Source organism: Mustela lutreola, chromosome 5 (assembly GCF_030435805.1).
Source record: "Mustela lutreola isolate mMusLut2 chromosome 5, mMusLut2.pri, whole genome shotgun sequence".
In the NCBI taxonomy this organism is placed as follows: Eukaryota; Metazoa; Chordata; class Mammalia; order Carnivora; family Mustelidae; genus Mustela; species Mustela lutreola.
Window position 1 is genome coordinate 27,422,687 of NC_081294.1, and position 23,130 is coordinate 27,445,816.

Genomic DNA, 23,130 nt, shown 5'->3' on the forward strand with positions numbered 1-23,130 from the left:
GTTATTTTTAAATATGTTGATGGTCTCTCAAAATTTTCCACTTTAAGGCATCCTATTTACTGTCACTTCATTGCCTATTAGTCAGAATGAGCAGTATTAGAGATCGCGATAAGTGGCAGCTGAAGAGAATTGAAGTTAAATCCTGCATTTGGTTCACCTGAATCCTGCCATTGGTCAGTTGGGGAGGCCAGAGCAAAACACTCGACTACTTCGAGCCTAAGTCGCCTCACCCGGAAAAACGGGGGTCCACTGAGAAATCGTCTTCAGAAGACACGGTGCTTTCCGGAACCTTCTATCAGACTCCTATCAGCCCTCCGGTGGCCAGCCCAGTTAGTGCTCCTTACACAGACGGCTACTGTGCCCCTCACAATGACTCCCGCCGTGGCCCCGCCTCCCACCTGTCGGGGCCCCGCCTTCATCCCGCCGCGGCCCCGCCCCCCACCCACCGAGGCCCCGCCTTCCTCCCGCGCCGCTTTTTCCGGAACCGAGCCCTCCCCCAGCCCATGAGAAGCCGCGGCCTCCGGCACCGCCCCCTCCGCGCGCCCGCGTGCCGCAGCCCGCGCCGCCTGTCGCCGCCGCGCGCTTCCGCCACCCCGCGCCGCTGCCGCCGCCGCCGCGCTCGCTGGCTGGCCGGGTGTGGGCGCCGGACTCCCGCTGCCGAAGAGGACCAGCAGCGCCGCCGCCACCCCTTCGGCCCGGGCCCGGGCCCCGGCCCCGCCCCGGGCCCCGGCCCCAGCCCCTTGCCCGGCCGGGCGATGAAGTGTCACTACGAAGCGCTGGGGGTGCGGCGCGACGCCAGCGAGGAGGAGCTCAAGAAGGCCTATCGGAAGCTGGCCCTGAAATGGCACCCGGGTAACTACTCCGCAACCGTCGCAGCCCTTGCAAAAGCCGGGCCCCCGCCACCCTTCGCCCCCCTCTTCCCGGAATAACTCCGGGACCCTGGCCAGTCTCAACCCGCCCGCCCTGTGACTCGCCTCGCCCTGGGAGCCCCGTTCGGGTCCCCGGCCAGGTGCCTCTGCGCAGTGCTCTTCCCGCCGGGCGTCCTTCCCGCCCGCATCGCTCACCCCAGGCTTCCCTAGAGCCCCGGGCAGCCCGTCCCTTCCCAGACGTCCCCCCGGCCCACCCACCAACCCCGGCGCTACCCGCAGTGGCACTTGCTGGGGAGGACACATTCTAGCGACTTCAGCGGCTCCTCCCACCCCTAAGCAGACAGGAGCCGGAGCCGGAGACCTGGGCTCTCGAGTTTGGCCCTTGCTTGAGTTTCTGCCGCTCAGCTACCCTAACTTCATCACGGAATCCCAGCTACCCAAGTGTAATTTATGGCCCTTTATTGAAATTAAGGCAAAGAAGCTGGTAAACTGTCTTATATAGCCGTGCTCCCCGCCCTTTCCCAGTAAGCTGTTGAAATACGGACCCTGTACTCCACTTCAGATGTTTTGCAGATGGAGAGTTTTAATTAGGTGTCTTCCCTAGTGAAGTTCGTATGTATACTTAGAAGTATGCTTCCTTTGGATGTTTGATTTGTTGTAGTTCAGGCCTGTGTGACTTCTATGAAGTAATCTGATCTTTCAGACTGGGAAACTAAGGCTGTAGTTGAATATCAGCTTTCTGAGTTTGTAAGAGGTTTACATATTAGCACTAATCAATAACAATCAATTGTTTCTAGAATCTCCAGTATATGCAAGTCACCATAGTAAGATTCTGAAATGCTAAGATATCCCTTGGAAAACATGCTGTAAACCATGGAAAGTTCAACACAAGCGCAAACAAAATAGCACAACATACATAATTGGTAGTTGGATTAACAGAACAAGTAATAAATGCCCCAGGAAGCCAGGGGAGGGAGTTCTCACTATGTCATGAGAAGCAGTGAGGTTTCTCTTTGGCAGAAGATCCTAGATTTTTAGCTGGATCTTAGGGAAATGGAATTGGGAAAAGTGAGCTGAAGAGTAGACGGAAGAGCATCATGGTGGACAAAAGGTGGTCCAGGGGACGGTTTGACTGACGGCAGTATTTATTGGAAATCTGAAAATATGGTTTGAGAGAAGAGCTGAAGGAAGGGCCTACGACCCAAAGTCAAAAGGTAATGTCTGTAGTTGGTGGAACAAGAAATAAAGGTATGGGTTTGTTACTTAAAATGGTAGCGATTACCAACAGAGGAACTAAACAAATATATATATTGGAAAGGAAGAAGCAAGGTAAACATTCATCAGAAATTGAGTTAGGAATTAGAACAAAGTTGGGAATTTCTTGACTCTTCTGGGCTGGAAAAGTGTGAGGAAGAGGATTAATGCTTGTGACCAAATGCATATATAATTTTGATGATAATATGTATTTGAGTGTAGTTTTTAGATTAGATCATAAAGGGTCTTGAATGGTAGGCTAAGGACTGTGAAATTTGTTTTTTCCAGTAAGAGAGGGTTGAAGCTGGTTTTATTAAGCTGTCTTGAGGCGGTGCTGTGAGGGTGTCTGAGTGCATTGAAGAGGGACGGGGACAGAAGTCAGGTAGCATCCACTATGGCAAGGAAGGGCTCACACCAGGATGGGGGTTAGTGGGAGGGAAGGGCAAGGCCTGGTAGAAGAGATGCTGTGAAGGAGAAATGATCAGACTTGGTGATTAACTGGAAATCAGTGCAGAGAAGGAAGAAAAAAGTAGGCAAAAGTTACTAAAACATCAGTTAAGTATTTTGAAACCAAACCGGTTAGAAACAAAGTGTTTTCTCTGAATGTCATCATAATCATAGCATCCTAAATATCTTTTGTTTGAACATGCCTATACATTTAAAGGATACATACTTTCCAGGTAACACATGATTTTGATATATTTTGCCGTGCTGACTTGTTAATTTAAGTCTGTCAGTCAGCAGATGTTCAATTCAATCTCTGTGTAAGGTCCTGTGTTAGGTGTTTCTGAGGTTAACATTTGGGCTTTGCTTCAAAGAATAATTTGTACTTCAAGAAGAAAGGCTGTTCATTTTTCATTGTTAAAGGTATTTCTTTGTGTTTTTGTTTTTTTGTTTTGTTTTGTTTTGTTTTAAATTGAGCAACTGAAAATAGTTTTCAGTAGGGTCAATGTTACTTCCTAGTGAGATCACTCCTCTTGAGGGGAAGGCTTTTATTTGATGACTGCTGCGAGCACTTGACTGTGTGAATGAGGCTGGAATGGTCCTTGCTCTGCAGGCAGGTAGAGTCATCAGGGAGTCCCAGGGAAACAGACAGTTTCAGTCTGGCAAGAGAAGGGTGGTCTGAAGGCTTATGAGCATACGTGCCTGACCTGGACTGGGTTTCTGTGTGGTGGGACAGATGTGTATCCCTGAAGAAGTGACCTCTAGGGCGAGACTGAAAGCCAGAAAGCAGGGAATACAGGGGGAGGAAGGCCAGACAAAGCATGGCAGAGTACAGGAAGGGCAAAGAGCAGGGTATGGCCAGGTAAGCAGCAGCCAGGTCTTAGAGGTTGGGGTCAACCGAACGAGGTAGATTGATTTTAACCTAAGGGCAGTGGGAAGCAGGGGAAAAGGTAGGTTTGTGTTTGTCAAGTTTGGAGAGAGCAGATTAGAGCAGGCAGTTTGGGAGGAGGGCGACCGGGAGGTCAGAGTACATTGAAGTCACCCATGGTGACCATAAGACCCGGGAATGGAAACTCTGAGCCAAGGGCTGGAATTCTTAGTAAGTTAAGGGGGAGTGGTTGAGTGATATGTGGACAGTAAGAAGGGGAAGAAGGTGGGGTTGGCCAGTGGTTTGAATCTGGATGCAATGCTAGTGTGCCCTTGGGGATGAGGAAAGGACCAGCAGCCAGGAGGATGCCAGCTCTAGCACCAGCCCTGCCGCATGAGGGCTGTGACTGAAGGAGCCCAAGAAGGAAGTCCTGCAGGGAAGCCGTGTTCTCGGGGAGCCTGGTTTCAGTCAAGGCAGGACTTAAAAGGCTCAGTCCATGGAATTTTCCAGAAGGTGGTGTAAAAAAGTTTGGGAGGGAGTAGAAGAGTGTGAGTGAATGGAGAGAAAAGCTCAGAGAGTAGTGTGAGAATGCCTCTTAAACTTTGATGACTGGCTTTGCAGTACCTGCGGCCTTTGGGTGTGGCTGATAATAAATATGGGCTTTTTCTTTATTATTGCTTTTGAACTTACTGCATTTATGTGCTTAGATCTCAGGTTAACATTATAGTCAGCCAGTTCAGGTATATTTAAGTGAAATAAGTCATATGACAGACTGAAAAAAATTAAAGACTTAAAGACGTGTTAGTAAGTAAGAGGCGAGATCTTTTCAGCGGGTACATTGATGGACTTTCTGTGTTTCAAAGCTTGAGCCTTCTCCAAGCTTCTTTGGGGGAGGAAGGAAGGGTGTGGGAAGAAACAGGACAACGAAGTACAGAACTGATTAAAAGGTGAAGAAGAACCACCCACGTACCTCCCCCAGTCACCTTTTTTGATTTATGTGGGAAGATTTATTTGCTGGCGTTTTCTGCCATTCTTCTTTAATTGGGACTGTGCTGTTTTGTTTATGACAGAAAGTTTATGAATGGTTTGATGAAGATGTAGAAATCATGAGTATTTTTGAATCATGAAAGATACAGAAATCATGATTCTTACCTTGAAGGCTTAGCTGGCTGTGTTCAGAGCTGCATGTGACAGGAAGGTGGCGACAGTAACTCAAGTGAAGAGTTTTGTTTTTCATACCTAGCAAGAAATCCAGGGGACACCCGTCTTGGTAGCTCCAACTCTTGACGAAGCCCTCAAAGACCTGCTCCATTTTCCTGATCCCGAGGCTTGAGTGCTTGCACCTAGTGTAAGCGATTAAGCCTCAGAGGGAAAAGTTTCTTGCTGTCCCATGTTGTGGTGCAGAGACAGGCAGGTGAGCCACCATGGAGCAGTTCTCCCCAGCACCTCTCAGGTGGGCCCTCACTTACTGTCCAGGGCGGCCTGTGGCCCAGGAGGGGGAGAGAGACTGTGAATGGTTGGCTTCTTGATTATTGGTGCCTACAGTCTTTGGCTGTATTTGAAGTAGAGGATTACGACGTGCCATGAGAGATGGGAGTATTTAGTCCCGGGAGAAGGAGGACTCGGAGATAACCATTGGCCGTCTTCAGAGGGGCTGCACTGCGGAAGGGCATTTAGACCGGCATTCGGTCGCTTGCCACTTACAGCTAGGCTGCGGGGGTGGACGGTTTTTTCAAGTTAGAGTTACCATGATTCTAAAATAATATCGAAAGCTTTTTCTGTGAAAGCATCTCAGCAAAGAAGGGCTATGGCCAATGACTGCACTTGAGCAAGTATTGTCCGTGATAGTGGTTGAACAGAAAACTCCCTGAAGGACTGGACATCCCGCATGATGGTACCTAGAAAGAGGCGGCAGGATGCCCTCGAGGGTCTTGTTCTAAGGCTGCAAAGTTATTCCTAGGAAGTATGTTTCTGGCCTATTTTTCCTCTGGCCTCTTAGAGGGCAAATACTGAGTTGTAGCTTACAGAATTTTGGTATGCTCCAGAGTGGTCCGAAAATATTTCACTTTCTGAGTATAGTAGTTATCTATTGCTACGTAACAAATTACCAAACACTTAGGACTGAAAACAATAAACACAGCAGACATCCATTATATGGACTCAGTTTCTGAGGACAGAGGGTGGGGATGGCTTAGCTGGGTGGTTTTGGCCCAGGGTTTCTCGTGAGGTGGTATCCTCATTGGGAAAACCCGCTTTTCAGTCTCCCTCCCATCGTATCAGGCCTGTTTCCTTGCTGGCTGTGGGCCAGAGGCCTCCGTTCTCCATGTGGGCCACCCGAGTGTCTTCTCGCAGTGGCAGCTGGCTACTCCCAGAGCAATCCAAGAGAGCGAGAGCCCGAGGTGGAAACTGCAGCCTTCTATAAACTAATCTCAGAAGTAACTTAGCGTGCCATCACCATTTTTGCTGCCTTGCTGTTGGCCACACAGACCAACCCTGGTGACCTGTGAGGGGGCTCCACAGGGTGTGAATGCCAGCAGGTGGGGAGCCTTGGAGGCCATCTTAGAAGCTGCCTGATGCTCTCTGAATTCATAGTTACAAGAAAAATAATTAGTATATATTTTTAAAGCTTTACAAGATTGTGGGGTGTGTGTTGATAAGAAAGAAAAAACATAAAGTCTGTACTAAATAATAACATTCCTTCCATGACTGATTTTACATATATATTTTGCTTTTTCAAAAAATAAAATGTGTGCTACTCAAGGTTTTCCGTTTGTGGATATCCAGATTGAGTACTCAGTGACGCACCAAGGCTTAGGGGAAAGCATACAGTTTCTTCTCAAGTAGATACTTCTCGCATATCCTTATTATCAACTCTCACTAGGACCTCTTTGCTTTTTCCTGATTGTTTTTCTTTGTTTTGCGAACTCCTCATCTATTTATGGCATTTGTGGCGGAAGAGGTCCCTTTTAGATTCTGTCCTCTACTTGTTTGAAGACTGACTATCTGGAACTTTATTTTAACAGATAAAAATCTGGATAATGCCGCAGAAGCAGCTGAACAATTTAAATTAATCCAAGCAGCCTATGACGTGTTGAGTGACCCTCAGGAACGAGCATGGTGAGCATCACGCCGTCCCTCCTACCGTAGTGTATTTTGTCGGGAAGAATTATCAATAGAAAATTTTAAAAAGTGGATATTTGTCAAATGTTTCGGTGTGTTCTGAGGCATCTGTCCCCTATTCGTTATAGAAAATGCAGTATTAGAGTTGGAAGAAAGCTTAGAGGTGAATACTCCAATTATTTCATTTTAGAGGAGGTAGAATAAAGCTTGGCAATATTAGATAGATTGAACCTTGACCCTTGGGAAGTAACTTCTTATTAAACGGGATCTCTTTGGTGTATGACAAGTTTACATGGTTAGGAATGCTGACGTACCCTTAAAACAGTGTTTCAGAGCTAGAATTGCAGGATTTACCCAAGAACTACTTTATATGAAGAAATGGAGTTAAGCTTCTATGTCTATGACAGATACTTTTAGGTATGATGACCTGATAATTTAGTAGCAATTTCAGACAAAAAATTCTTTTTTTAAAAAAGATTTTATTTATTAGAGAGAGAGAGCATGAGCAGGGGAAGGGGCAAAGCAAGAAGCCAACTCCCTGCTGAGCAAAGAGCCCGATGAGGGGCTTGATTCTGGGACCCTGGTATCATGACCTGAGCCAAGGGCAGATGCTTAAAGGACTAAGCCACCCAGTCACCCCCAGACAAAAATTTCTATGTCTAAATTTAAGTTCTCAGATTTTTTTTGAAGATTTTATTTATTTATTTGATTAAGAGAGATCACAGGTAGGCAGAGAAGCAGGCGGGGGTGGGGGGAGCAGGCTCTCCGCTGAGCAGAGAGCCCGATTCGGGGCTTGATCCCAGGACCCACTGAGCCACCTGGGCACTCCGAGTTTTCAGATTCTTGATGAACTTTTTGCTACCAAGGAGTAAGTTTTGAGCCCTGACATGTCTGTGCAAGAGCCTGCTGTTACAAAGAGCAGGTGGGTATGCAGGGCTGCTGCTCGAGTCTTGTGTGTGTCAAACAGCATAAAACACGGCAGGCTCTCAAGCGAGAAAGGCTGTAAGAAAAAAAAAAAATCTTTAAAAATTGTCCTTTAGGTGAAAATCAGAGAGAGAATCCTACATTTTTCTCCTCCTGAAAAATTTGGAGATCTGCACTTAGGAATGCTTTTGCTTTCCTTTAGGAACTTTGAAATTCTTTCCTGCCTCCCTTGGCTCTGTGCCCTTCTCCAGATCTCAAGTGGCCTTCTTGTTCGAAGGGCTCTCTTGTCCTTTTGTGTGAAGGCCCTGCTGTTGACTCTCGTGTTGCCTGCAGGGCAGACTGCACAGTTACTAGGAGTATGGTCCTTCTAGTGCAGGAGGAGGCCTCGTTTGGAATTCTAGCTCTGCTGCTTACCGGGTTTGTGATTATGGATAAATTATTTAGTATCGCTGAGAGTCAGTTTCCCATTACATCTTTGGGGTAAGAACTGACGTTACAGAGTTATTACAGGGAGTAATTGTGTGTATGTGAAACTTGTAGATTGTTTATATAAACCTAGGAAGACCAGTTTTGGTGTTTGTTGGTAAATCTGATCACAAATATATAATCTTAGTCTGTGGAGTAGATTAAGTCCCATGCTGACCAATTCAGTAGTATTTCTTACCTGTAAAAATGCAGCTACCTTTCTGGAGGAGTCATGGAAATTCCCTGGCTTGTTAAGTTCACTGTTCATGTGGGCGAGTAGTGTACAGTGCCTGCCTCATCCTTGAAGTTGCAGTCATAGTTTTAATCAGCTCTGTGAAGGATTATCAAGTCTTTTCAGGTTGATATTTTAAAAAAATTTGAGTGTGGGTTGGACATATTAAAATGTCTAATAATATTTTGGCTGTTTCAGATTCAAGAGTCCTTCTGAATTCTCATTTATTCAGCGATCACTAATGACGCTAATTTGTTTGTTTAGGTATGATAATCATAGAGAGGCTCTCCTTAAAGGTGGGCTTGATGGGGAATATCAGGACGACAGCTTAGATTTGCTTCACTACTTCACTGTGACCTGTTACTCTGGTTATGGAGATGATGAAAAGGTAAATGAACTCACTCTTAATTTCCTATCAAGCACGAGACTTTCAAACACAAAGAGAAATCATGTTATTATTGGTGAAAGCAATGTTCGAAAACTGAAAAAATACTGCCTTTGTATTTAAACTGCTGGCATAAGAAAACTGCAGTTTTCAGAAACCTGCATGTTCTGTCATGACAGAGCTTGGGCCTGTAATTCTTTAACATTAAAGTTTTTCATGTACGTTTTAAAATTGTATTCTGTGATCAGCGTATAAAAGTATTAAGAATTTGTTTTCCTACTGATGTTTTTTAGGGCTTTTATACAGTTTATCGTAACGTATTTGAGATGATTGCGAAGGAGGAGCTAGAATCTGTGTTAGAAGAGGAGATGGAGGCTTTCCCCACTTTCGGAGACTCCCAGAGCGACTATGATACGGTAGAAGAAAATTGCATTGCCATTTTATAATTTGCATTTACCAGTGTGTTTTCTCCCCATTTTTTAATTTGAGGAGAGTGGACCCTGGTTCTTGGTCCCGCACTGTAACCAACCCTGCCCCAGTCTCCCTTCCTGGAGGGGCTTGTGGCGCCCTCGGAGTGGTCTCCTTTACTTTTCCAGGTCCCACCCCATTCAGCGCCCCACTCGGTTTGTTCTTGAGGGCGATTCATTCTGTAAAGCCCTGAAGGACTGTCTTTTCCGTTGATGAGTAGTGATGTGATGTGTGTGAAAACAGAGATGTGTTGCATCACTGATAATTTGCTGCCTTGCTGGAGAAAAAGAATCTTAAACCTCAGCATGTTACTGGTTTTCTTGGTCTCTAGGTCGTCCATCCTTTCTATGCCTATTGGCAGAGTTTCTGCACTCAGAAGAACTTTGCATGGAAGGAAGAATATGATACGCGACAAGCTTCGAACCGCTGGGAGAAACGAGCCATGGAAAAAGAAAACAAAAAGATTCGCGACAAAGCGAGGAAGGAGAAGAACGAGCTGGTGCGCCAGCTGGTCGCGTTCATCCGCAAGAGAGACAGGAGGGTGCAGGCGCACCGGAAGCTCGTGGAGGAGCAGAACGCCGAGAAGGCCAGGAAGGCGGAGGAGATGAGGCGGCAGCAGAAGCTGAAGCAGGCCAAGTACGGGAGGCGCGGCCGGGCCCCTGGCTCTGAAGAGGTGTGGGGCCCTGGGACCGGGCCTGACGGGGGGGCAACCCCCCGTGTTCTGGCTTCATCAGCCACCCTTGCACTGCATGTTTGCCTTCAGAGGCCCTCAATACTTGAGATCCTTTCCAGACTCTTCTGAGACATAATAATAATGACCGCCCATTGATCTCCTCTGGACGAGGCCCTGTTCCAAGCACTTTTGTCCTAGCAGTTCTGTGAAGTAAGTTCTGGCTTTTTTCCTCGTCCTTCTGAGGAAGCCAGGCAGGCAGGCCCAAGATCCCAGAGCTGGGAAGTGGCAGACGTGGGCTTCGGCCCGAGATGGCGTGCAGTGTGCCCACTGTGCCCCACCTCGCGGTCCCTCCTCTTTGATGGCACACTCCAGGGCTTTGGTTCATTTTTATGCCTTTAAAGCTTTGTCTCTCGGAGTTAGTGTAAAAGCATTGTGTCCAGAGCACTGTAGCATTCTTTTAAAGATGATTCACTTCTTCTAAATTCTACTCACCCACCCTTCATTTTCGGAAAATTGGCACTCTACTTGCCACTTAGGACTTAAAAATGCCTCAAGACTTTTTACTAACTTGCTAGGAGGTCTAGGTTTCAAAACCTAGTTTTCTAATAGGGGGGTTAAAACCACCCACATGACAGATAAGCCACTGGCCCCCACTTGAACTCCGCCCTGACAGTGCAGGGGGAGCAGTTCTCCAGGGCCGGGCTGGAGGCCTGCGGGGTAAGCAGGACCGGCGTCAGTGGGGCTGTGCTGTGTGTCTAGACTGGCCGAGCAGTACAAAGAGCAGAGCTGGATGACCGTGGCCGACCTGGAGAAGGAGCTCAAGGAGATGGAGGCGCGCTATGAGAAGGAGTTTGGAGATGGATCAGATGAAGATGAGATGGAGGAATCTGAGCTCAAAGATGGGCACGATGGTAACTACCTTCATTGGGAAACTTGAGAAAGGGAATGCCGTGCTCCGATGTCATGCACTCAGGATGCTTGCAGGTGGCAGGCAGGGGTGGCGCGTGGGGGGCAGGGACGTGGCTGCATCCTGGGGACTCCTGTGCTCCCTCGCTTCCTCCACTGCTGCCAGGACTGTGTTGCCAGGGTGTTCCTGTCCGTTTGCCTTCTAAGCAGAGCTGGAAATCTGGATTTTTATGGGACGTCTTCCGGTTTTGAAATGTGGCAGACAATTAAAATGAAAAACAATATTTATAGGCCAAGCAAAGGTAGTCCATTGATGTTGATTAAACCCTAGATGATCAGAATAAGAAATAAGAGTTTATCTGATTAATAACCTCTTTTCTGAGCGTGCTTTAAAGAGTCTGGGCTTCTGCCTGCATAAATAAGTTGGCCGGTGGGTATATTGACTGTTGGTTACTTAAAAACCTGTGATGAAGCCCAGGAGGTCAAGTTTCTATAGCTTTTTCCAGAAAAGCTGATATTGTACAGGAGTCTGTGTGGTGTATATAAATTCTTCCTCTCATTTCTGAGAGTTTCCTCCCACTGTGCTGGGAAGTGTCCTTTCTGTGCGTCTCTTGTGAGAGCACAAGGCCTGTGACTACCTGAACACGGAGGAGTAGGCATTGTGGAGAATAACCTGACCTTCCGCGTAGTCTCTAGCTGTCGCGTGAGGGATAATGTGGAAGGATCAGTTCACCTTATCTATAAATGTGTGGCTGTAGACTAGTTGGCGAATGATAGAATGGTGGACTTTTATTTACTCAAAATGATTATGAAATGAAATTTTTAGAAGTAGTATGTGTGAAAGTCTTGAAAATTATAATGCATTCTGGAAACATGAGGTGACATAATTAGAGTTTTATATAAAATTTATGAAGTGCTTTCACATTCAAGAAAGAGCTTGCTCGCCCCTCACACAATACCCCGTAAATTTATATTTTGCTCATAGAATTAATTTCCTTTTACTGAAGAGGAAAATATGACTCTGAGAAGCTTTGGCATGTAGACCTGCCATATGACCATTTTTAGATCCAGATTTTGACTTCAAAGCTAACATTCTTTATTAACTATTTGATGAAGTGTTTATATATAATGGAAGGGTACAGGTAATTGCATACTAATACCATTTATTAAACATTAATACTAGGTAGAATGAGTTTTGATCATTTGTAATTTCAGTGAGAAAGTGTCTTTCGAAATTATGTTAATGTGACTTACAAAGAACCAAAATGTAGACTAGAAGAGATAGCTTGGGATCCTTATTAATCTAATTGCATGATCCCTTTTATTGATCTCTATGGCAGTTTACCTGTTTATTTCTTAAGAAGACAGATGGGATTTTACAAGGACTTTCAGTTCAGCATTTTAGTTGCTTAGATTTTGTGGACTATATTGATAGTAATTATTTCATTGTAACAAAGTCCCAAGCTTATTTAAAAAACAAGGGTGTAAAGGCATGTTAAAGTTTATATATAATAGGTTCTTTTGTGACCACCCTGTCAAATAATGATGGAGTATTTCAGGCTATGTTTATTTAAGCATTTAAGAGTAGATTACAGTTACAAATGTGTTTGCATCGAATCTTGCTCAAGGGGTCAACTGAAAAATCTGTTGAAAAAGCTGCTTTGTGGTAGAACTGTGAAAGTGGCATCTGATTTTCTGGACTTAGCTCACACTGAGAACTTTGAGAGACTTTGAGTCTTCTCAGTAGACTTAGGAGAAGAACTGCAAAGATAAAGTAGTGATTTGGAAGCCTACCTTTATAATTCAGGACTGCTTTTGAAAGGTCAGCTCAAACCCTGGTAACCTTATTTGGTTTTTGTAAGGAAATACAATTTCTACGTTGTGTGCGAAATTTGTTTGTTACTAAAGACATGTAATTTGCTAACACATTTCAGATTTGGGTTCTTATTGTCGGGTTTTTACTGTTGGCTTCCTTCTCGTAGGCAAAGACAGTGAAGAAGCTGAGGATGCTGAGCTGTACGACGGCCTTTACTGCCCAGCGTGTGACAAATCTTTCAAGACAGAAAAGGCGTAAGTTTAAGATCTTTGAACTCCCCTTTTCTTCGGAGGTGAACCAGAACACTGCAAGTCCTAAAAGGGAAGTGCTCATAGCAGGGGTTCACCAGCCCTCCTCTCTGTTCTCTTGGGGGATTTCTTTCCCCGAGAGGAGGACGTAGGATTTGTGCCAGTGGTTAAGCACACGGCACTGATTCTCGTGCACACTGGCAGTCCTCCGTGAGAGCTGCTTCTTAAAACATGGACGCGTCTCCATGTCACTGCTTATTGCGATGAAGGCACAGTCACAGACGAGGAGGCTAGACCAAAGCGAGTCTCTGCTGTTGGTGGCAGACTCCATTCCAGCTGTCACACTCCCAAGCAGGCCAGTGTCCCATTGCAGCTTAGGAACTTCAAATGTGTCCTGCCTGAATTACATTTGCTGAAGCAGAGGGACTTTGCCTTTTGGAAACGAGGAAGAGAGAAATATTTAAGTACTTATGAAGAGGAGAAAGAACAGGACAGCAACAAAACTAGACTCAGCAAGGGACAAAGAAACAAAACACATGCAGGGAAGGAGAGGGGAGACTGGAGGGTGCAAGTGGGGGTGTGGGAGGCGTGAAAGGCCTTGGTGTGGAGCCCCGAGGGGAAAAGCTGTTGAGTAGTAAGAGAAGTGGCAAGGGCAGAAGAGTTAGAAACGGGAAAACAAAAGCAACAGTGAAGGAGATTTAAAATTGATTTTTTTATTTAAAAATAATGTCAGACTTGTAATGACGTTGCAAGGATAGAATAAAGCACCCAATTCACCTGTGGCTGGTGTTTTGCCCTATTTGTGTTCACCCCCTCTCCCTCCCCTCACCTCCCCTGCTCCACACAGTTCTTCCCGGAATAATTTGAGAGTAGATTACATACATAATGCTTGTCTACGTCTTAATTACTTCTGTATATAGTCCTAAAGAAGAAAGCCATTCTGTTAGATGGTCGCAGGACAGCTGTCAGCTTCAGGAGACTTATAACCAGGCTGTGGTCCTTTCTTCTCCTTCACCACCTGTATTCCACTTCTGTCTCGAGGTCCTGTCCAGTTTCTCCTCCACTCCAGTCAGGATCCGGTCTAGGATCAGAGGTTGTGTTCATTTATTTGGTCTTGTTCAATCTGGATCAGTTCCCTTGTCTGTGCCGTTGTTACTCCAGAGTACAGGCCCTTCAGAACGTTTTTTTTTTTCGGGGAGTACTTATCATCTTGAGTGTCGGTCTCCTCATGATTGGATTCTGTGTCTGGCTGGCTACCGTGTCAACATGCGGTGCTGCTTTCGGGCCTTCAGTTCTGGAAGCATATGACGTCTGTCTGCCCTTCCTTGGTGGTGAGAGTTTTGATCACCCAGCCAGGACGTCTTCTCATTTTTCCACTGTAGAGTTAGTGTTTTTTTCCATTGCAACAGATTTTACTTTATAGTCCATTTAATCTGTGGGGAGACACTTTCAAGTTAGACAAGTGCCTTGCTCCTCATCAGTGTCCTAGATTTGGCATTCATTGATGATTTCAGCTTATCCCACTTGTCACATAATGGTTCCAAAGCGGGGCTTTTCTAGAACCAGTGCTCCTTCTCCGTTATTAGTCCTCAGTAGGCCTTCTTCCATCAATAAGAGCCTCGCCTCTGTCTAGCTATTACCAGTATGAATTTGTGAAGTTTTTCAGTGTTCTATGATTTCTTATTGTACTTTTCATGCTCAAACTTTTCCAGATATGATTAGTGAGAGTTCTTTCAAGGTGGCTCCTGTGTCCTTTTGACAAGTCCCAGTCATTTTTTTGAGCACTTATTTTCTGGCACACCATGTTCCTGTTTCTCTAAGAAACCATGGTATGAAGGAGGATTTTAGTGGGAGGGAAAAGTAGCAACTGAAGCTAGAAAACCCAAGTCTGAACAGCTGAGTTAAGGTTGATAGTACAGATATAAGTTTCCTACTTTCTTGTTCATCCACTGACTCTGGTACTTCTGTCTTGTCAACCCTATTTTGTGGAATGTTACTTCATGGCCCACAGATGCCCTGAAAGAGGCATGGCTCGGAGAGTTTTAGGCAGAGGGGTGTAGATGTGTCTGAATTCACATTTAGGATGATGCGAGTGAGAAGGGAGAGCCCTATTATAAAGGCGAAAGACAGTTATTGAAAAAAGCAAAAGGGGGTAAACTACTCTGGTACCTGAGACCCTCACGTCATAAACCCAAGTGGTCTTCTCTTCAAGTTAGAATGCTGTCTTATAAATTCTCGGGATCTTCCAGAGCCCACATTGCAGCCTGGAACATGCATGTGTTAGGCTAATACTCAGTGATTAAGAGGAAACAGTGGAGAAGACTTGAACTTTAAGATAATAGAGAATTTGAAAAAAAAAAAAAAGCAAGATTGGAAGCATATATGTAGATAAAAGGACGGACGGAAGGGAGCGTGCTGGGACAGAGGGAAGAAGAGCTCAGGCGTGGGCTGGCTGTGTCCTCCTGCCTGAGAGGTCCTGACAGCGTTCTTCTGCTTCTCTTTGTAGCATCCCCCCAACATTTGCTTCCTTATTGGGAAAAATAAATTTTACCATGGTTGCATTTATTCAGCCACGTAGTTGGGCACATGTGAGTCCTGTTGTGGTTACTAACGTCCGATTGTTTTTCCAGCATGAGGAATCATGAAAAATCAAAAAAGCATCGGGAAATGGTTGCCTTGTTAAAACAACAGCTGGAAGAGGAGGAAGAAAATTTTTCAGGACCTCAAACTGATGAAAATCCATTGAACGCCAATTCTGAGGAGGAAATAGAAGATGCACCAAAACAAAAGTACTTCTAAAAATTCTTCTAGACTTACTTATCACATTAGAGATGAGATTGCATTTAAATGCTGTTTTATCTAAGAAGTTATTCTGTTATGCTAATATTTTCCACATTTTTTCCTATGTAAGGGAATTTACAATATCGAAACGGGTAAAAACATGATGTCAAGTATAATTTTACAGAATATATTATGATTGTATTAAAAGCAGTTTTATACCAAGGGAATTGATAGGCTAATTACTATCAATGGAACCACTGTTCTAATTTTCTAACAATAATGAGAATATTTTCTTTTTAAGACCTTATGCTATTAACTACTTTTAAAATTTTACTTCTCTCTGTATCAGTAGTGTTTTAGTATTTTTTTTTTAACTTAGTAAGTAGTCACAGTTAAATATTTGATATTTTTATTTATATTTATTCTTAGGCTTTCTAAAAAACAGAAGAAAAAGAAACAGAAACCAGCACAGGTATGTTGAAAAAGTTTTATTAACATTAAATATCAAACATAAAGTTGGACTGCTTTTGTTGTTTTAGTATAGTTCATATTAAAGAGAGGGATTTTCACTCTATATTTTATGTTGATTATAAAACATTGAAGGAAGTTGAAAACAATTTTCTTTTTTTCATCACTTTCCTCTATTAATATGTATGTGGCTAATTTACTTAATTACTGTTGTCGGTGTATCTTCAAATATTGCAAGTGGAATGAATTCCCTGATACTAACTGAGTGATCATATTAAAAATCTGGACACATATGATGACTGGGTCTTTAAATCTCTAAGACAAGAGTTAAAATCAGAAATATATGAAAATCTGAGGGTTGATTTTTGTACATCTAGGGTTTTTTTGCCAACAACATAAATGAAATTTTGCAAAAGGAACATTTGACTAGAAATGTGTAATATTTATGATTCTTGAAAAAAATGTTTCTTAATATTACTCAGAAATGTAAGTAGCTTAAATATGTCACACTGGCATCTAAATCCAATCTCTTAAGAATATTTTTAAATTGGGGGGCGCCTGGGTGGCTCAGTGGGTTAAAGCCTCTGCCTTCGGCTCAGTTTATGATCCCAGGGTCCTGGGATAGAGCCCCACATCGGGCTCTCTGCTCCGCGGGGAGCCTGCTTCCTCCTCTCTCTCTCTGCCTGCCTCTCTGCCTGGTTGTGATCTCTGTCTGTCAAATAAATGAATAAAATAAAGAATATTTTTAAATTGGGGCACCTGGGTGACTCAGTGGGTAAGCCTCTGCCTTCAGCTCAGGTCATGATCTCGGTCCTGGGATGGAGCCCCCATTGGGCTCTCTGCTCAGCAGGGAGCCTGCTTCCCTCTCCCTCTCTCTCTTTCTTTCTGCCTACTTGTGATCTCTCTGTCAAATAAATAAAATCTTTAAAAAAAAAAGAATATTTTTAAATAAAAAGTTATTTTGTTCTTATAGATGCATGACAATCCTATAGATGTATAAACACACAGCGAGCTTCTCCTTTACTATTCTTTACTAAGGATATTTGGTGGTTCTAAAGGAAGTGGAATTGATTTCTGCACTACTTTAATATAATCTAATTATATTAGCTTATATTAAGTATTAAATGTTACAGTTCTTTTTGACAACTGAAAATATTTTTAAGAAAATTTAGTTAACACATTACTGATTTTTCATAAAACTTGAGATTTGGCTTATCTATTTAAATGGTTATATATTTGAAAGTAGTTTTTATCTGTCTCCTGTTCCAAAAATGATACATGACACATGAATTTATCACTGTTAAAATTTGTGACTTGGAACTTTTGCTTCAATTATAAAACCACATAGCAAGTTCTGTGTTTCTTTATAAAATGACTCATACTTACTGTCTTCTACCCAAAGACTCAATAATCATTAGCTTAGAACATTTCCTCTCTCATTTTTGTGTGCGGGAACCACTAGAATAAACACAAGATAAGAGAGATTTATACCTAACCCAAGCCTATCCTGAGTAAGGAAGCATAGGTCTTATAGGTTGCAGTAATAAATATATTTGTGTTTTCTTACCAATGAAAATGCTTCATTTACTACCCCATTTTTTTCCCTCCAAAGCTATATTCCTTTATAGTAATACCTCTTGTTGATTTCTGATTCTGTCAGGAAGAAAATCCCACTTCAGATCTGGTTTTATGTAGCACTTTTCCTGACGTTTCCTCAGTTCTTTTTAAAAGGAGGGTAGTGTGGAGATGTGAACCCCTTGACTGAAGAGCAGCAGGCAGCAAACACAGAGAATCCGCAAACTTCAGACTGGCAGAGTTTTCTGTATGGGCAGGAAAAAATAATTTGCATGACGTAGTAAGATGGTAAAAGGAAACCCAGAAAACTGCAATTGAATGTAAACAGAGGACCCTGGCTGACAGAAAGGAGGAGTCCAAGTCACTTTTGAGGACAGTCTTCTGAACACCCTCCATGAGAAACATTCCAAAGACAAAATTACTTGCAAAAAAATAAATCTTGTACTTAGTAGATATTTTGGTCTAAGTGTAGCCTGAATCTAATCATAAGGAGACAACCAGAGGAAGCCAAACTGGGGGACAGAATAGCCAGCAGATTGTCAAAATCCTGAAAGACAAAAAGTAGGGCTGTGGGAGTTCTAGGACAAAGGAGATTCAATGGGCATGACCACGACACACAGCACGGGGTCCTTGATTTGCCACACCTCTCAGGGCCCCCAAGGAGAGGTTGTTACTGGGTTGTGAATATGGATTATGGAGCCCACACATCAGCCTTAAATTCTTGAGTACAAAGGGCATTCTGGGGATGTAGGGGCAAGCGTCATGATATCTGCCTGCTATTTATTTTTATCCTTCTGGGCTTGGGAGTGGGGTGTGTGTGCAGAGAAGAGGGAGGAAGGGAAGGGAAAGCAAATGTAGCAAAATGTTGCCCCAACCCAAACCAACAAAAATAAACACTCTTCACATAGTGGAGGCATGTTGGCCAAGCTTTGCCTTTTTCATAATGCTTATTTGCTCTTTTTTTTTTCCCTAACTATAAAAGTAGTAGGTGCTCATTGCAGATCATTTGGAAAATATGGAGAACTATAAATATCACCCCTCATTCTGCCTATAGATACTACTTAGTATTGAATTCGATTGTAATCAGACATTATGTGTAATTTTCTTTTATATTTTAGCTAATAATTTGTAGGTTACTGTTCTACAGAATTGAATCAGTGTCTTTGCAAACATGATTTTTAAGAGCTTCGTAATTCCCTTCATAATTGAACCATTCACTTATTGAACATATAGATTGTTTCCACTTTTTTCCTACTCTAATGTTTCTGTAGTGAGCATTCGTGTTTTTAAATTATTATTTGCTTTTTCTTTTTACTTCCTGAAGATCTCCTCATCCAGAGCGTACCCAACATTATAATTGTTTAGTATAATTACTGGGGTTGTTCCTGTAATTATTTTGTAATACATACATGTTTTACTACTAGAAGTATGATGATAATTTCAATGAAAATGGAACTGGAGAAGAAGTAAAGGTTGAATCAGAAGATACCAACTTAAATCAAGACCGTGCCAAAGAATTAGACGGGAGTCACCAAGAAAGTATCAGTGTCACTGAGACTGTCGAACTCTGTGATGATCCAAAAAGTGAAGCTAAGAAGTAAGTCAGGTTGATGACGTTTTCTAATTACTGTTGGTGGAAAGAATATCTTTTCGGATCTCAAATAACATCTTTCCCATGGTTGATGAAGCAAAGCAGGTCTGTTGGTGACCTGTACATTTATCCAGACAGACGTCCCAACGTAATACAGACAAGGCACGTTGGGAAGAAGATGCCGGAGGAAGGTGCTAACGGACATTTTAGCAACATGGCCCAAATCAGAAAGTCATTTTGATCCAGTTTATATCCTGTTGAGGCTCTTATTTTATCCTTGAGCAGTAATCCTCAAACAAGGAATCCAAGAACAATTCTCCTGATGAGGCCACATCCCACTTGCCTGGAGCGTCTGGGACCGTGTGTCCACGCTCAGGGCTGTCCTGTGTTGGGCCTGCGCTGCAGGTCAGCAAGGTCTGCATCCAGAGCCTGGAGCCTTCCTGCTGGCAGGAGCCTGGAAGGTGGTGCCCCATAGGGTCACAGTGGCTGGCCAGAGGAAGGCCTCTTTCAGCGGGGAGAGCATTCCTGGTCCTCTCCTTCCTGCCATGTCTTACTGTCTTGGTCTCTGGCCTCCTCTGCTCCTCTAGAGCAGAGAGTAATTTCTTATTCCTTGAGGGAAAATCTGAACAGTGAGTAGCCTCCCTGTCTAGGACCACGAGAAGGAGTTCAAACAACAGAGTCAAGTGCATGTCTGCGTTGCCAGCATTTAGCATCGGAGCAGGGGCGAAGGGTTAGGGCAGCGCCCTTAGGGGTTTAGGAGCTGAAGGAAACACCATGATGGAGGCCTGGGGTAGGCCTGTAGCTTTGGGGAAGGAGCGCAAGGCCATGTGCAGTCCTGTAAGGTGTTGTAGCTTGTGTTTCAACAGTTGTAAGTAAATGCCGTAGCTTTTGTGTCACATTTAACATCTACTGTGGTCTTTAAAGTTGCTCAGGAAAGCTATTTATTTGAGATGTGAAAATTAATTAGATTGGCCATTAAAATTAATGAATTAGCCTTTCACTTGAGTCTTTTTGGGAGCAAAATAACAATTAAAAGGGATACGTTATTACTGGATTGTAAGAACTCTATAATTTATCTTCCAGTGCTCCTAAACCCAAAGGGAAGAAAGCCAAAGACATGAAAAAATCTGTCAAAGTACCTGCTGAACCACAGACAGTGGTAAGTCAAAATCATATTGACATTTTTCAGTGGACCTAGTTTCAGCAATATCATCTAAATTCTTAATTCTGATTCTAAAGCCATCTTTGGTGAGCCCTTGTGCACCTACTAAATAGGTGTGGATCTGTCAACAGTTTTTCTTGATGAATGTAGAATTTATATCTGTGCTGCTATCCCTGTTGTTCTTTAAAGTAAAAGGGCACAGTGGGAATACCAGATCCAGCAGAACAGCTACTGCTCGGTTTTCCGTTACTTTGCAAACTGAAACCGCTCAGTGCATACCGTGGAGTGGCTCATCTTAACGTTGATGCTTTTGGTTGATGGGACTTAACTTCTCACTCTTTTGAGCCTGAGTGGCGGTAATTTTGTTAAAAAGATTTATTTGGAATTATTTGATACTAAATCTCAACATGAAAACCTAAATTATTGCTCTCAGGGAATAACGTTTGCTCTTAACTGATATTTTTTCCCCCCTCTTCAGGGTGATGTTCTTATCAGCTGTGCAACCTGCCACAGTGAATTTCCATCCCGGAATAAACTTTTTGACCATCTAAAAGCCACAGGTCATGCAAGAGCGCCTGCATCATGTTCTTTAAACAGTGTAACGAGTAGTCGAAGCAAGAAAGAGAAACGTAAAAACAGATAGAAATCCTGCCAACGTTTTTTTCTTTTTGATTGTCTCTAGATTTTGAAACCAAAAACTGAACTGAAGTCATCTAAAGAGTTAAAATTTCAGTGATCTGCAATTTATTGCATTGTGGAAGATTATTTTTTATCTTGTAAAAACATTTTTTTGTTTAATATATATTTTTTAAACATTTCATTAGTGATTGAATTCTACTTTGCCATCTGGATTGACTTGAATGTTTCAAAACAGGTACATATTGTAAAGTATGCGTTCTTGACTTCTGTTGGCTCACATGGACAGAAATGTACAGGGAGAATTAAATTATTTTAACACATACAAATGCTCCTTTGTGTTTTATTTTGGGGATTTCACATAGTATTTTTATATGATTCAGTGCTTTTTTATTCTTTTAACGTTTCATGATCTGTCAAAGACTCAGTTTTAAAATCATCGTAGTTTTTTTTTCTTACCTGATACCATGACTCCAGCTCTGCTTTTAAAATTATTTCTAAATAACCTATTGTTGATTACTGTATTTTTTTTCCTCCAGGACAGGGGTAGGTAGAAATTAATTGAACATATATGGTTATGTTTCAAGACTTATATCTCAAGGTATAACCATGGTGATTTGAGATTTTATAGGTAATTCTCAATAAGATATATCTTTTGGTGTTTGGCCCTGATTTAAATTGTGGAGGTGGAAGCAAATCACTGTGTGGCACTTCCTCCTTGGCACGGTGACGGCCGTAAAGCATGACGGAACCAAGGGCGGGTGGTGCAGAATTTGTACTGACTCTTTAACAAAGGATATTCTGCCTTGGGCTTTTTTCCTTCACTATTTTCACAAGGTTTTACTTTTTTTTTTTTTTTCATCATTTAATGGAAAACAACTTTTTGAATAAAAGTTTTTTCATAGGGCTGGTATTTATGCCATCTATTCTGTAGCAAAGATGAATATTAACTCGAAAAACAGAACAGTTGAAAGTGAGTGTGGTCACGAATGTGGATCAGTGATGAGTCAGTTTTAGGGTGAGGCTGGATTAAATAGGCAATTCTTACACTTGGTCTTGAGAGTGAGCAACTTTGAACTCAGTGGCTTTAAATACATACTCTGTGTTTAGTGAAGTTCTCACCTTATATCCTTGAACCTTCAAGTGAAGGAATCTTCAGTTAGTTATGGGCTCTAATACTTGAGTCTCTTGGCAAAGACTTTTCTGAACGCCTCATGGATAGTACTGAGCATAGGGATCACACTGTGTGATTGACTTGAAAATACACATTTGTATTTTAATTTTTTCTTCATTTAGAAATAGTAGTAGTATTTTTAAAAGATTTTATTTTTTGAGAGAGAGAGCACAAGTGGGGGGAGGGACAGTGGGAGAAGCAGGCTCCCCACTGAGCAGGGAACCTGAGAGCGGCTCGATCCCAGGACACCCTGGGCAGAGGCAGAGGCAGAGGCTTAACCAACTGAGCCACCCAGGCGCCCCATAAGTTTTCTTTATTGTCTTCCTTTCTGTTTCTCTACTCTCTTTTGCTAATTCCTCCTAATTGTCACGCACTACACCCTGTCCCTTTCTTGTCCCTTCAGGGGAAATAGAGCCAGTTCTTTGGGCTCTTCCTCCCAGGCTTGGTCTAAAAAGTTGCCACCCTCTGCTAATTAGAACTAGGTGAATTAGCTGTAATAAGAATAGGAGTACTGGGGGCCCCTGGGTGGCTCAGTGGGTTAAGCCTCTGCCTTTGGCTCAGGTCATGATCTCAGGATCCTGGGATTGAGCCCTGCATCGGGCTCTCTTCTCAGCAGGGGGTCTACTTCCCCCCCCATCTCTCTGCCTGCCTCTCTGCCTACTTGTGATCTCTCTCTGTGTCAAATAAATAAATAAAATCTTAAAAAAAAAAATAGGAATACCTATCAACAAGAGGGCATACTGATCACATATTATTGTACAGAAGAACTATGAAGTCCTCTGGACAGGCAGGGAATGTCCTTGCTTTCCCTTGTGCCCACCAGGCAGGTGTTTAGTTTCTGCTTCATGTGCGGATTGATTGGGGTCACTCAACCATATTTTGAAAGGATCTTCATCAGTTGTGACTGAAAGCTAGATCTCATTTGTAATCCTGTGCATATGTAATGCTGACAAATCGTTTAACTTCTCTGAATTTCTTTCTCCTTATCTCTAACACAGTTCTCAGCATCGTATTTTTTCTGTTTAGCACAGAGGATTATCAAGAAGAGCAGATAAAACAGCAGTATTAATC

The 23,130-nt window shown here is 43.1% G+C and overlaps 1 protein-coding gene across 1 annotated transcript; it reads left to right on the plus strand.

Moving 5' to 3' along the window:
* Positions 1 to 573: 573 nt before the first annotated feature.
* DNAJC21 (DnaJ heat shock protein family (Hsp40) member C21) lies at positions 574 to 21,214 on the plus strand. The gene is made up of 12 exons (XM_059173763.1): positions 574 to 852; positions 6,459 to 6,552; positions 8,441 to 8,564; positions 8,855 to 8,977; positions 9,361 to 9,665; positions 10,462 to 10,613; positions 12,591 to 12,678; positions 15,303 to 15,461; positions 15,883 to 15,925; positions 18,921 to 19,093; positions 20,171 to 20,246; positions 20,728 to 21,214. Exons 1-12 carry the CDS (start codon positions 756 to 758, stop codon positions 20,890 to 20,892), a joined length of 1,599 nt encoding a protein of 532 aa, XP_059029746.1. The 5' UTR covers positions 574 to 755; the 3' UTR covers positions 20,893 to 21,214.
* The last annotated feature ends 1,916 nt before the right edge of the window (positions 21,215 to 23,130 follow it).